Source organism: Entelurus aequoreus, linkage group LG27 (assembly GCF_033978785.1).
Source record: "Entelurus aequoreus isolate RoL-2023_Sb linkage group LG27, RoL_Eaeq_v1.1, whole genome shotgun sequence".
Classification (NCBI taxonomy): Eukaryota; Metazoa; Chordata; class Actinopteri; order Syngnathiformes; family Syngnathidae; genus Entelurus; species Entelurus aequoreus.
Genome location: NC_084757.1, coordinates 15,735,244 through 15,750,682, shown reverse-complemented (window position 1 = coordinate 15,750,682; position 15,439 = coordinate 15,735,244). Strand labels below are relative to the sequence as shown.

Sequence of the window (15,439 nt, the reverse complement as noted above, 5' to 3'; positions counted from 1 at the left end):
GGCAATTTAGCTGCCAGTTTTTCTACCGTAAAAACAAATATTTACAGTAACACACGGTTAAAAACAACAACCGTAAGATTTTACAGTCAAAAACTGGCAGCTCGGTCAACAGAATTCTAACGCAAAAAACAGTAGTAGTTTTTTTCCAGTTTATAGTAACATGCTGTAAAGAACAACATAAAATGTATTGTAATTTTTATGAATTTTATGTGTAGTTTGCTGTAAAGTTAAGTATTTGTATTTATTTTTATTTAAACAAAAACATGTTTGGAAGGTATGATAATATACTGTAATATTTGTTGCAATATTGGATACTATTAAAGTTTAAAAGGTAAGCAATTTCAAGCAGTACGTATATTTTTTCTGCCAAAATTTAAAAAAAATCTATTACATTTAGTGAGGAAATATTAAGTACTTTATTGACATAATATTTCCAGGTGTTTGCGGGCCAGATGTGGCCCCCGGGCCTTGAGTTTGACACCTGTGACTTAGGAGGTTTACTTAATTACAAAGTAAACAAACCAGCTTTCACACTGCACTGTCAATAAATTAATAATTCTGCCCTCACTACTCGTTTCCGGCGTGTGCAGCCAGACAGATAGTTAACAGCATGAAGAAACAGAAGCTCCAGAAGTTTTGCTGAGGATTGATGTTCCTTCTTGTAAATTATTTTCCTTCTTTATTTTTTTAAATTTTTTTTACACTTCTTCCTTCATTTAAGTTTGTAAGGCTGAACATATAAACTTTACAAAAGTATCACCATTGGGTATTTTACATAAATCAAGCACGCCTGTGAAGTGAAAACCATTTCAGGTGACTACCTCTTGAAGCTCATCGAGAGAATGCCAAGAGAGTGCGAAAAAGTAATCAGAGCAAAGGGTGGCTATTTTGAAGAAACTCGAATACAAAACATGTTTTCAGTTATTTCACCTTTTTTTTTGTGAAGTACATAACTCCACATGTGTTCATTCATAGTTTTGATGCCTTCAGTGACAATCTACAATGTAAATAGTCATGAAAATAAAGAAAACTAATTGAATGAGGAGGTGTGTCCAAACTTTTTCATGATTTGTTTGTACACAGCTTGCTCGACAGCGTGTGTGCTGTCTGTATCATGAATAACGTTAAAGTGTACTCACTCGATGGACAGTTGTGAGTTTGGTCCAGCTGGCCGTGGACTTTTTTCGGTTTATTAGGGTAAGCACTCCATTTATGTCAAAATAGCAAGTTCCACATTTTGCAACTTCGAGTCACGCCGACCTCACTCTCTTGGCTTCCGTCTGCTCCAACGTCTCACCCTTCCTCCGTGCTGGCTTCTAGAAGTAGTAGTTCATCCTCCGTATATTCAGCTTCAAAAAGATAAGGTTGTGAATCCTCATTTGTCCAAAAATAGTAGTCTTTGTTGTCAGTTACCAAGTCTGCCACTATTACAACACACACGCCTTTGTATTCAGAAGTAGGAACACACTAAATTGTTGCCAGAAGTCGAAAGTACGCTGCTATGGAAACAGATGTCCTAATAATGATCAAAATACGGTAAATATTGTACATATTACATATTGGTATGAACGTGTCTGTTATTACATTTTATAAACAGTACAGGCCAAAAGTGTGGACACACCTTCTCATTCAATGACTTTTCTTTATTTTCATGACTATTTACATTGTAGATTGTCACTAAAGGCATCAAAACTATAAATGAACACATGTGGAGTTATGTACTTAACAAAAAAAGGTGAAACAACTGAAAACAGGTTTTATATTCGAGTTTCTTCAAAATAGCCACCCTTTGCTCTGATTACTGCTTTGCACACTCTTGGCATTCTCTCCATGAGCTAACTCATTCAAGACTGTTGGAAAACCATTTCAGGTGACTACCGCTTGAAGCTCATCAAGAGAATGCCAAGAGTGTGCGAAACAGTAATCAGAGCAAAGGGTGGCTATTTTGAAGAAACTCGAATATAAAACATGTTTTCAGTTATTTCACCTTTTTTTTTTTGTTAAGTACATAACTCCACGTGTGTTCATTCATAGTTGTGATGCCTTCAGTGACAATCTACAATGTAAATAGTCATGAAAATAAAGGAAACACATTAAATGAGAAGGTGTGTCCAAACTTTTGGCCTGCACTGTAATATATATATATATATATATAAATAAATAAATAAATACATATATATATATGAAAATGTAGCGACCGGAATAAAACAAAGTAAAAGTAGTATTTCTTCTTCTTCACATAAATACTCAAGTAAAAGTAAAAAAGTAGGTTGCATTTATCCAAAAAGTTACCTAAGTAATATGGAGCATCACACCATGTTATTGTTTGAACATCCTTAAAAAAAAGTCACTTTTGCACTTTTTTTGTTGTTGTAATTTGTCACTTTGGACAGATTCTGCTTCTTAATCATAATAATCAAGATGCATGAGAAAGTGCTGCCTTGTTAGTAGTGTGCTGCACAGAGAGAACAGTGGAGCGTTGATGAGTTGTTTTTACAGGTGCTCACTGCTCACTGCTTCCTGTGTGTGATGACAGGCGCACAACAACGTTAGCCCTCGGACAGGGTTGGCATGGTTTAAGGGATGGTCACATGGACTTGGGTCTTATCTCTGGTGAACCAGACAAAGAATAAAGAAAAACTGGGAGCACATGGAAAGCATGCATAACACTGATGGATGTATGGTGTGCTCCCGTTTCCTCTTTATTCATTCTAGTCGGCACTCGGGAAGCATCATTTACTAAAAATGCATTGAAAATGCTCATGTGGAAATGATATAAATTGTAAAGAAAAACTTACAGTTCCTACAGAAACATCTTGGACAGGAAGCCATAACTGTCAAGGGTCAGCTTGTTATTTCTAGAAATAATGGGAGAAAAATACAGCATAATTAATATGGTGTTGGAACAGTATGGAAAAAGTCAACTATTTAAAATATATTGCATGATACCTTTTGCTCTTTTTACCCCTTGACTTTCATATGCATGTAAAACAAACACAATAATAATACCAATAATAATTAAAAATTTTAAACAATAAAAAAAAAATACATACATATACAGTCACGATCAAAAAGTTTACATATACTTGTAAAGAACATAATGTCATGGCTGTCTTGAGTTTACAATCATTTTTACAACTCTTATTTTTTTGTGATAGAGTGATTGGAGCACATACTTGTTGGTCACAAAAAACCTTCATGAAGTTTGGTTCTTTTATGAATTTATTATGAGTCTACTGAAAATGTGACCAAATCTGCTGGGTCAAAAGTATACATACAGCAGGGGTGTCCAAAGGGCGGCCCGGGGGCCATTTGCGGCCCGCAGCTAATTGTGTACCGGCCCGCCACACATTCTGCAAAAATTGCAAAATTGATAATATTGCAAAAATAAAAAAAAAACATTTAAAAAAAGTGGAATGAGGTGAAATCTAACGAGAAAAAGTTGCAATGTTGACACAAAGCTGCCATGCAGGCTGTTTTTTTTCTTTTGTCTTCGTTTATTTTTCTTTTTTTTGCCATTGCTAAAAAAAAAAAAAAAAAGACTAAAAATCTATGTTATAAGGAATTATTACTTAAAAAGTATCACTTTAAAATGTTTTATGTGGAAAAATATTGCATATATTGTGTGGTTGCCATAAAAAAACATCAAAGTTTTATTTGACAAAAGAGCATAAAACAAACAAAATAATAGTTCAAACGTAAAATGGACAGATATATCTGAAGTTGATCTCGTAATTTAAGTGTTAAAAGTTTTAAAAAAAACTAATAAAAATGTATCACTTTATGAGTGGGGGACCTTTTGGATCCCAAATATATTTAGTAGGATTTTATTTAACATTTCACTGTGATTACTCAAAAATATTAAATAATTAAAATCAATGGTGTCCTGCATTATTGATCTTTTAGGGCTCTAATACTAAATACTGCATATTTCAGTTTTACTATAAAAAACAAAGTTGTCTTTGACAGAAAAGGCATACAACCTTTTTTTATTTTTTTATTTATATCAACTTGAAGTTGATATAGATATTTACTGTAAGCGTTAAATAAAAAATAATAATTTGACTTATTTTTCACATTTTAATGACTGAGACCCTTTATGGTCCCCGGGAGCCCTTAATGTTCAAAACAAAAAAATCCATATATTTTGTTAAGGTTTGAAAATGAAAAATATCAAAATGGCCCCCGCATGCTTAAATTTTTCCGTGTACGGCCCTCAGTGGAAAAAGTTTGGAGACCCCTGACATACAGCAATGTTAATATTTGCTTACATGTCCCTTGGCAAGTTTCACCGCAATAAGGCGCTTTTGGTGTCACGATGGGGTTTTCTCAGCTTACTGCGGGGTTCGTTCTCCCGGGATGCAGACGGACCACTCTGGACAAAGCGTGCAGGTAAGAACATGATTTTTTCAAAAAAATAACACGAAGTACTAAAAACAGAAAACAAGCAAAAGGAATAACGTGCTGATCGCTCTCGAAACTAAGCTACCACTTAGCATTGGCTAGGAGACAAGCAAAACTTACGTTGTTGGTTGCATGCAGCAAACAATGACCCCAGACTGAGCGTGGCGAGCAAGGTGGATAAATAGCTCTCTGATTAGTGGTTGACAGCAGCTGAGCGTGGGACCACTAACCAGAGGCAGGTGAACCCAATTAATCCCCATGGTGACCAAAATAACATAACAAAAATGGCATTTGGTAGCCATCCTCTCCACTCCTCTTGACAAAATTGGTGCAGTTCAGCTAAATGTGTTGGTTTTCTGACATTGACTTGTTTCTTCAGCATTGTCCACACGTTTAAGTCAGGACTTTGGGAAGGCCATTCTAAAACCTTAATTCTAGCCTGATTTAGCCATTCCTTTACCACTTTTGAGGTGTGTTTGGGGTCATTGTCCTGTTGGAACACCCAACTGCGCCCAAGACCCAACCTCCGGGCTGATGATTTTAGGTTGTCTTGAGGAATTTGGAGGTACTCCTACTTCTTCATTGTCCCATTTAGTCTCTGTAAAGCACCAGTTTCATTGGCGGCAAAACAGGCCGGGAGCATAATCCTACCACCACCATGCATGACGGTAGGCATTGTGTTCCTGTTCCTCCAAACATATTGCTGGGTATTGTGGCCAAACAGCTCAATTTTTGTTTCATCTGAGATCACATGGACAAAGATAAGACCTTCTGGAGGAAAGTTCTGTGACCCAGCAGATTTGGTTACATTTTCAGTAGACCCATAATAAATTCATAAAAGAACCAAACTTCATGAGTGTTTTTGGTGACCAACAAGTATGTGCTCCAATCACTCTATCACAAAAAATTAAGAGTTGTAGAAATTATTGGAAACTCAAGACAGCCATGACATTATGTTCTTTACAAGTCTATGTAATTTTGATCGTGACTATATATATATATATATATATATATATATATATATATATATATATATATATATATATATATATATATATATATATATATATATATATATATATATATATATATATATATAAAAATATAACAGAAAAAGTGCAATTGCATATAAAAAAAAAATGTAATAAAAATGAAATGCCTTCAAAAAATTATCAAAAATAAAAAAAAAAGTATGTGAAAATTAATATAAAATAAATACATGTTGACAAAGTACCTGAAGGACAGAAATAGACCCAATCTGCAGCAAAACTATAAATAGGGTGTCGTTAAGGGTTAGAAAACAACACATGCTATACACCAGTGGTCCCCAACCACCGGACCGCGGCCCCGTACCAGGCTGCGCAAGAAATAATTTATTTTTAATTTTTTAAAATTAAATCAACATCAAAAACACAATATATACATATTGTGTATGTGTATGTCAATATAGATCAATGCAGTCTGCAGGGATACAGTCCGTAAGCACACATGATTGTATTTCTTTATGAAAACCCCACCCCCGGTCCGTGGGACAAATTTTCAAGCGTTGACCGGTCCCCAGCTACAAAAAGGTTGGGGACCACTGCTATACACAACACAACACAAATATTAAAAAAAATAAACATGTCAAACAAAAAAACGAAAAAAGCCAAAAGTGTGACATATTTCATTTTTTTCAAATGACTTTATTGACCATTGAACCAAGTGTACCATCAGATAAACGACACGGGCCGAAGCGGACACAAAGAACCACAGCGGATGGCCTCCAAGACCATCGACGGATACAAGTCAGTGATTTTTTTTTGGTTTTTTTTCCTCTTAAAAGTAAGAAAATGAGTTAAGGCCTCCACAAAGTCACCTAATAATTATTAAATATCTTCCTTTTGAAACAACTGATGAACACACGGATGATGTTCTCTTGAGAGTCAACTAACAAAAGAGTCAAAAAGGACAGAGACGAGGACTTGGCAACGTGAGCGGTGGTCCGTGGACTGGAGTCGGGACCAGCAGCCTGCAGCCACGAACAGAGAAGAGGAGTCCGCCAAGTCCTTGATGGACCTCAAAGTCTGGCAAGTCCTTGATGGACCTCAAAGTCTGGCAAGTCCTTGATGGACCTCAAAGTCCTGACTTGGAACTGCTGTCTCCTCACAGGTGCTTGTGTCCAAGTCACAATTTGTCCTTTCTCTCAAACAAGGTCCGTCCGAGTAGAGGGCTGTTCTAAGCTCCTCCCACAAGGGGGCGTGGCTACAGCAGGCTGCCCGGCCAGGAGACGATGGTCAGCGTGATTCTTCCTCGGAGCTCCTTGAGGAGACGCACCAGCGCCACGTGGGTCATACCCCATGTACTCTTACCATTCACCTCCAGCAGGATGTCCCCGCACCTGCACACACACACACACACACACACACACACACACACACACACACACACACACACACACACACACACACACACACACTGGTTATCAGTTGGAATGGGGACCAAGTTTTTGATCATCACTTGTGGGGACCACCCTTTCTACAGGTACCGGTGCCGATACCAAAATGTATTTCGGTACTTTTTGATACTTTTCTAAATGAAGGGCACCACAAAAAATGTCATTATTGGCTTTATTTTAACAAAAAATCTTAGGGTACATTAAAAATATGTTTCTTATTGCAATTTAGTCCTTCAATAAAATAGTGAACATACTAGACAACTTGTCTTTTAGTAGTAAGTAAACAAACAAAGGCTCCGAATTTAGTCTGCTGACATATGCAGTAACATATTGTGTCATTTATTATTCTATTATTTTGTCAACATTATTAAGGACAAGTGGTTAAAAATCAATTATTAATCTACTTGTTCATTTACTGTTAATATCTGCTTACTTATGTTCTATCCACACTTCTGTTCAAATGTAATAATCACTTATTCTTCTCTTGTTTGGATACTTTACATTAGTTTTGGATGATACCACACATTTGGGTATCAATCTGATACCAAGTCGCTACAGGATCATACATTGGTCATATTCAAAGTCCTCATGTGTCCAGGGACATATTTCCTGACTTTATAAACATAATATACACTTTAAAAAAACAAAACAAGATGTTGTGATGCCAAAAAATATAGATGTAATCATAGTAGTATCGACTAGATACGTGCCTGTACTTGATATCATTACAGTGGATGTTAGGTGTAGATCCACACATGGCGTTTATTTACATTTTGATGCCGGTGAGTTACGGTGTGTAGTGAAGCATGTTTAGCTATTTCTCGTCCTGCAGTGATAATGTTACTTGTAAGACACTTACTTTATTTGTCTCCATGGAGACCAGGATTAGTGATTTAGAAGTAGCTAAAACACTGGATGGACTTCAGCCGCGAGCTAGCTAGCTAGCCATGTCTTAAAGCACCTCTTCCTGAGTCGGTATAGTACCGAATATGATTCATTAGTATTGCGGTACTCTACTAATACCCTATGGCTGTCACTCAAATGCCGGCCAAATGTGGAGAAAAAAACAAAACAACTCAGCCTCTTGCGGTTATTTATCGCACTAACTAAAACTTCGATGTGGATTAAATTCCGATTACGGATGTCCGATAATGGCTTTTTGCCAATATCCGATATTGCGATATTGTCCAACTCTTAATTACAGATACCGATATCAACTGATACCGATATATACAGTCGTGGAATTAACACATTATTATGCCTAATTTGGACAACCAGGTATGGTGAAGATAAGGTCTTTTTTTTTTTTTAATTATAAAATAAAATAATATAAATAAATTTAAAACATTTTCTTGAATAAAAAAGAAAGTAAAACAATATAAAAACAGTTACATAGAAACTAGTAATTCATGAAAATGAGTAAAATTAACTGTTAAAGGTTAGTACTATTAGTGGACCAGCAGCACGCACAATCATGTGTGCTTACGGACTGTATCCCTTGCAGACTGTATTGTTATATATTGATATATAATGTAGGAACCAGACTATTAATAACAGAAAGAAACAACCCTTTTGTGTGAATGAGTGTAAATGGGGGAGGGAGGTTTTTTGGGTTTGTGCACTAATTGTAAGTGTATCTTGTGTGTTTTATGTTGATTTAATTAAAAAAAAAAACCCGATACCGATAATAAAAAAAACGATACCGATAATTTCCGATATTACATTTTAAAGCATTTATCGGCCGATAATATCGGCGGGCCAATATTATCGGACATCTGTAATTCCGATTAATGGTGCAGCCCCAACTCGTCCATGCTGCACACTGCGTGCATTCTCTTGTGTTTCTCAGTGCACCAAACACTAGTCAGGGGTGTCCAAAGTTTTTCCACTGAGGGCCGTAAATTGAAAAATTAAAGTATACGGGGGGCCATTTTGATATTTTTCATTTTCAAACCATAACAAAATATATAGATTTTTTTTTTTTTTTACCTTTAGGGACCATAAAGGGTCTCAGTCATTAAAATGTTAAAATAAGTCAAATTATTATTATTTTTAAATTATTTAATGCTTACAGTACATCTCTATATCAACTTCAGGTTGATTTGAAGTAAAAAAAAATTTAAAAAAATGGTTTTATGCCTTTTTTGTCAAAGACAACTTAGTTTTTTATAGTAAAACTGAAATATGCAGTATTTAGTAATTAAAACAATAAAAGATCAATAATGCAGGACACCATTGATTTTAATTCACTATTATTTTTTGAGTAATCGCAGTGTAAAGATAAATACAATCCCACTAAATATCTTTGGGATCCAAAAGATGCCCCACTCATAAAGTGATACATTTTTATTAGTTTTTAAAAAAAAACTTTCAACACTTAAATTACGAGATCAACTTCAGATACACTACCGTTCAAAAGTTTGGGGTCACATAGAAATGTCCTTATTTTTTAAGGAAAAGCACTGTACTTTTCAATGAAGATAACTTTAAACTAGTCTTAACTTTAAAGAAATACACTCTATGCATTGCTAATGTGGTAAATGACTATTCTAGCTGCAAATGTCTGCTTTTTGGTGCAATATCTACATAGGTGTATAGAGGCCCTTTTCCAGCAACTATCACTCCAGTGTTCTAATGGTACAATGTGTTTGCTCATTGGCTCAGAAGGCTAATTGATGATTAGAAAACCCTTGTGCAATCATGTTCACACATCTGAAAACAGTTTAGCTCGTTACAGAAGCTACAAAACTGACCTTCCTTTGAGCAGATTGAGTTTCTGGAGCATCACATTTGTGGGGTCAATTAAACGCTCAAAATGGCTAGAAAAAGAGAACTTTCATCTGAAACTCGACAGTCTATTCTTGTTCTTAGAAATGAAGGCTAGTCCACAAAATTGTTTGGGTGACCCCAAACTTTTGAACGGTAGTGTATATCTTGTCGATTTTGCGGTTAAACTATTATTTTGTTTGTTTTATGCGCTTTTGTCAAATAAAACGTTGATGTTTTTATATGGCAACCACACAATATATGCAATAGTTTTTTTCCACATAAAACATTTTAAAGTAAAGTTTTTGAAGTAATTGGAGCCTTGAAAATAATTAATTATAACATTGATTTTTTTGTATTTTTTTTTTTTTTTGAGCAATGGCAAAAAAAAAACAGCCTGCATGACAGCTTTGTGTCAACATTGCAACTTTTACTTGTTAGATTTCACCTCATTCCACTTTTTTAAATGTTTTTTTTACATTTTTTGCAATAGCATTTCCAGAATGTGTGGCGGGCCGGTAAGCAATTAGCTGCGGGCCGCAATTTGGACTAAGTGTACCTGCCAGTTGACACGCCGCCATGCAACGATTTCACCTTTGACCTCAGCCACCCAAGGTCAAAGAAAATAGGGTTCTTGCACTGACCAATTGGCTTCAGAGTGCCGCTTTAAAACCGGGATTTGAACTCTGAACTTGGCAAGTGGGAAGTGGCAGACATAAAGAAGTACCTGATGCCGCCGTCGTTGTAGGCGGGCGTGCCCTTGACGATGGAGCGTATAAAAAAGCACTGGTTGCAGTTGACCTCCTCCTGACCTCCCACGATGCTGAAGCCCAGGCTGCCTGACATGCTCCGCCGCAGCACGATGTCCTTGCAGCTGTACAGGTGCCTGCGGGGAACAGCGCCCGTTTAGGACCCTTCCTCTACTGCGCCTCACTAGTCGCCGCCGATCAGACCTGGGCAGCTGCAGCCAGGACACCCACAGCGGGGAGTAGTCGTCGTTGGGCAGCAGGCTCTTGGTGCCGTCGCCGGGCGAGGGCGCCAGACACGGCGGCAGCTCGTCGTCCCCGGGGCCCTCCTCGGGGGGCCGCATCTCCAGGACCTTGAGCACCACGGGGGAGGAGGTGTTCTTCAGGTTGGCCACCGCCTCGCTGCGCGTCACGCCCGTCAGGTCCACGCCGTTGACGTCCAGCAAGATGTCGCCTGCGGGAAGCGAAGGGGAGATTTTAGTCTATGAAATATTCAACGAGGTCGCCGTGGAAACATGAAAGGCGAGCGCCACCTGCGCCTTCAAAAAGGCGGGATGATGAAAGAGGGGAAGAGCAAAGAGGTTATGCTAATACTGATGAATATCAACACCATGTTGATCAATACTGTGCCAATGTTACCACGCCATTCATTTAGATCGGCGGGCAGCATCTTTAGCGCCGCCCTAGTGGCTCCCTGGAGCATTTTTTAAAAAGTGTTGAAAATGGAAAAAAAAAAAAAGTTTTCGTTAGAGATGTCCGATAATATCAGACTGCCGATATTATCGGCCGGTAAATGCTTTAAAATGTAATATCGGAAATTATCGGTATCGGTTTCAAAAAGTAAAATTGATTACTTTTTAAAACGCCGCTGTACGGAGTGGTTCACGGACATAGGGAGAAGAACAGAGCGCCAATAAACCTTAAAGGCACTGGCTTTGAGTGAATGCAAGGCATACTTGGTCAACAGCCATACAGGTCACACTTGAGGGTGTCCGTATAAACAACTTTAACACTGTTACAAATATGCGCCACACTGTGAACCCACACCAAACAAGAATGACAAACGCAATTCGGGAGAACATCCGCACCGTAACACAACATAAACACAACAGAACAAATACCCAGAACCCCTTGCAGCACTAACTCTTCCGGGACGCTACAATATACACCCCCCGCTACCCCCTACCCTCCTAATATAGACACTTACATCATGTGTTGCCTTCATTATAACACTTATATAAGACTTTTAATGTAATTTTGATAGTAGGCTATTATAGCTAATATAGACACTTACATCATGTCCTGCCTTCATTATAACACTTATATAAGACTTTTAATGTAATTTTGATAGTAGGCTATTATAGCTGATATAGACACTTACATCATGTGTTGCCTTCATTATAACACTTATATAAGACTTTTAAAGTCATTTTGATAGTAGGCTAATATAGCTAATATAGACACTTACATCATGTGTCGCCTTCATTATAACACTTATATAAGACTTTTAAAGTCATTTTGATAGTAGGCTAATATAGCTAATATAGACACTTACATCATGTGTTGCCTTCATTATAACACTTATATAAGACTTTTAAAGTCATTTTGATAGTAGGCTAATATAGCTAATTAAGACACTTACATCATGCGTTGCCTTCATTATAACACTTATATAAGACTTTTAAAGTCATTTTGATAGTAGGCTAATATAGACACTTACATCATGTGTTGCCTTCATTATAACACTTATATAAGACTTTTAAAGTCATTTTGATAGTAGGCTAATATAGCTAATATAGACACTTACATCATGTGTTGCCTTCATTATAACACTTATATAAGACTTTTAAAGTCATTTTGATAGTAGGCTAATATAGCTAATATAGACACTTACATCATGCGTTGCCTTCATTATAACACTTATATAAGACTTTTAAAGTCATTTTGATAGTAGGCTAATATAGACACTTACATCATGCGTTGCCTTCATTATAACACTTATATAAGGCTTTACATTTTTTGCGGCTCTACTCATATTTTTTGGGGTATTTTTGGGTACATTTTGGGTTGCCGACCCCTGCCCTAGACACACGGAAGTGTTTGGAATCCCAATACGACCCCTTTGAAGTGGTATCATTCAGCCTCACATGTTGCGACACAACAGCCACTGATTACGATTCACCTGGGTCTGATAACAACGCGATACGGAATGCAAATCTCGACGGCGATGCATTTCAGTAGGATGGGTTTCGGGCAACAATGTATTCCAGCGGGTTATGTTTCAATACGCTATATGATTCCCTTTTGATACATTACGATTCAATCTGATACGGAGCAACACGGTTGGATTGGAATGTGATATCTTGGTGACAAATCTTTCATCTCTCCAGCAATGTCAGCCAAGCACAGTGTGACATTTACCTTATCTGTGTCATGAAGAGAGGGTCATACATGGAGGGGGTGAGGGTCAATGACAGGCTTAATGTGCTTTTGGCCTAAGATGCTGACGTTAGCAGATTCTCCCTCCGAGAGGTCGCAGAGTGTCGCTATTACATAAAAGCCTTCTACAGCCACTGCCTGGTGCTAATGTCCTCAGCCTCGCCGCCGCTATGCTAATGCTAGTGTTTTCCTTGGGGTCGTTTGTGGAGTGCAGTGAGTGTTCCGTCTAGGGTTGTACGGTAGGGGTGTGGGAAAAAATCGATTCGAATTCAAATCGCGATTCTCACGTTGTGCGATTCAGAATCGATTTTCTTTTTTTTTTTAAATCTATTTTTTTTGTAATTTATCTAATTTTTTTTTAAGTAATCAATCCAACAAAACAATACGCAGCAATACCATAACAATGCAATCTAACTCCAAAACCAAACCCGACCCAGCAACACTCAGAACTGCAATAAACAGAGCAATTGAGAGGAGACACAAACACGACACAGAATAAACCAAAAGTAGTGAAAGAAAAATGAATATTATCAACAACAGTATCAATATTAGTTACAATTTCAACATAGCAGTGATTAAAAATCCCTCATTAACATTATCATTAGACATTTATAAAAATTTTAAAAAAAGAACAATAGTGACACAGTGGCTTACACTTGCATCGCATCTCATAAGCTTGACAACACACTGTGTCCAATATTTTCACAAAGATAAAATAAGTCATATTTTTGGTTCATTTAATAGTTAAAACAAATTTACATTATTGCAATCAGTTGATAAAACATTGTCCTTTACAATTATAAAAGCTTTTTACAAAAATCTACTACTCTGCTTGCATGTCAGCAGACTGGGGTAGATCCTGCTGAAATCCTATGTATTGAATGAATAGAGAATCCTTTTGAATCGGGAAAATATCGTTTTTGAATCGAGAATCGCGTTGAATCGAAAAAAAAATCGATTTTGAATCAAATCATGACCCCAAGAATCGATATTGAATCGAATCGTGGGACACCCAAACATTCGCAGCCCTAATGACCAATGTATGATCCTGTAACTACTTGGTATCGGATTGATACCCACATTTGTGGTATCATCCACAACTAATGTAAAGTATCAAACAACAGAAGCATAAGTGATTATTACATTTTAACAGAAGTGTAGATAGAACATGTTAAAAGAGAAAGTAAGCAGATATTAACAGTAAATGAACAAGTAGATTAATAATTAATTTTCTACCACTTGTCCTTAATAATGTTGACAAAATAATAGAATGATAAATGACACAATATGTTACTGCATATGTCAGCAGACTAATTAGGAGCCTTTGTTTGTTTACTTACTAATAAAAGACAAGTTGTCTAGTATGTTCACTATTTTATTGAAGGATTTAACTGCAATAAGAAACACATGTTTAATGTGCCCTAAGATTCTTTGTTACAATAAAGCCAATAATGCCATTTTTTGTTGTCCCCTTTATTTAGAAAAGTCCCGAAAAGTACTGAAATAATTTTAGTACCGGTACCAAAATATTGGTATCGTTACAACACTAGCCTACACAGATATCAATTGTAACGACATCAAAGTACAAAAGCCGCATTTAGTCGATACAACAATGATTACATCGATATTTTTTAGCATCACAAAATCTTTTTCCGTTTTTTCAAGTTTTTGTTGTCCCCTTTATTTAGAAAAGTATCGAAAAGTACGGAAAAGTATCGAAAAGTATCGAAAAGTTTCGAAAAGTATCGAAATACATTTTGGTACCGGTATCGGAACAACACTAGTTCCGTCGCCATATAATTAACTTTACTACGGGTTGGCAGAGTGGCCGTGCCAGCAACCTGAGGGTTCCTGGTTCAATCCCCCCCGATACAACAATGATTACATCGATATTTTTTAGCATCACAAAATCTTTTTCCGTTTTTTCAAGTTTTTGTGGTCCCCTTTATTTAGAAAAGTATCAAAAAGTACCGAAAAGTATCGAAAAGTATCGAAAAGTTTTGAAAAGTATCGAAATACATTTTGGTACCGGTATCGGAACAACACTAGTTCCGTCGCCATATAATTAACTTTATTACGGGTTGGCAGAGTGGCCGTGCCAGCAACCTGAGGGTTCCTGGTTCAATCCCCCCCGATACAACAATGATTACATCGATATTTTTTAGCATCACAAAATCTTTTTCCGTTTTTTCAAGTTTTTGTGGTCCCCTTTATTTAGAAAAGTATCAAAAAGTACCGAAAAGTATCGAAAAGTATCGAAAAGTTTTGAAAAGTATCGAAATACATTTTGGTACCGGTATCGGAACAACACTAGTTCCGTCGCCATATAATTAACTTTATTACGGGTTGGCAGAGTGGCCGTGCCAGCAACCTGAGGGTTCCTGGTTCAATCCCCCCCGATACAACAATGATTACATCGATATTTTTTAGCATCACAAAATCTTTTTCCGTTTTTTCAAGTTTTTGTGGTCCCCTTTATTTAGAAAAGTATCAAAAAGTACCGAAAAGTATCGAAAAGTATCGAAAAGTATCGAAAAGTTTTGAAAAGTATCGAAATACATTTTGGTACCGGTATCGGAACAACACTAGTTCCGTCGCCATATAATTAACTTTACTACGGGTTGGCAGAGTGGCCGTGCCAGCAACC

The 15,439-nt window shown here is 36.9% G+C and overlaps 1 protein-coding gene and 1 long non-coding RNA gene across 3 annotated transcripts in view; both read right to left on the bottom strand.

The window, feature by feature from the left end:
• Nucleotides 1-335: 335 nt before the first annotated feature.
• LOC133644344 (uncharacterized) lies at nt 336-4,382 on the bottom strand. Of its 2 annotated transcripts, XR_009824756.1 has the most exons (4): nt 4,272-4,382; nt 2,950-2,972; nt 2,799-2,858; nt 336-1,349 (listed from the first exon to the last, which is right to left on the bottom strand). It is a non-coding gene; the product is annotated as an uncharacterized LOC133644344 (long non-coding RNA). The 2 variants fall into 2 exon arrangements; XR_009824755.1 differs by lacking the exon at nt 2,950-2,972.
• Nucleotides 4,383-6,083: 1,701 nt separating this feature from the next.
• lnx1 (ligand of numb-protein X 1) overlaps nt 6,084-15,439 on the bottom strand; it is a 101,817-nt gene continuing 92,461 nt past the window's right edge. Inside the window, exons 11-13 of the mRNA XM_062038398.1 lie at nt 10,561-10,807; nt 10,335-10,493; nt 6,084-6,784 (exon numbers count right to left, since the gene is read on the bottom strand). Coding sequence (XP_061894382.1) covers nt 6,649-6,784; nt 10,335-10,493; nt 10,561-10,807 — 542 coding nt within the window. The 3' untranslated portion in view covers nt 6,084-6,648. The remainder of the gene's footprint in view (nt 6,785-10,334; nt 10,494-10,560; nt 10,808-15,439) is intronic.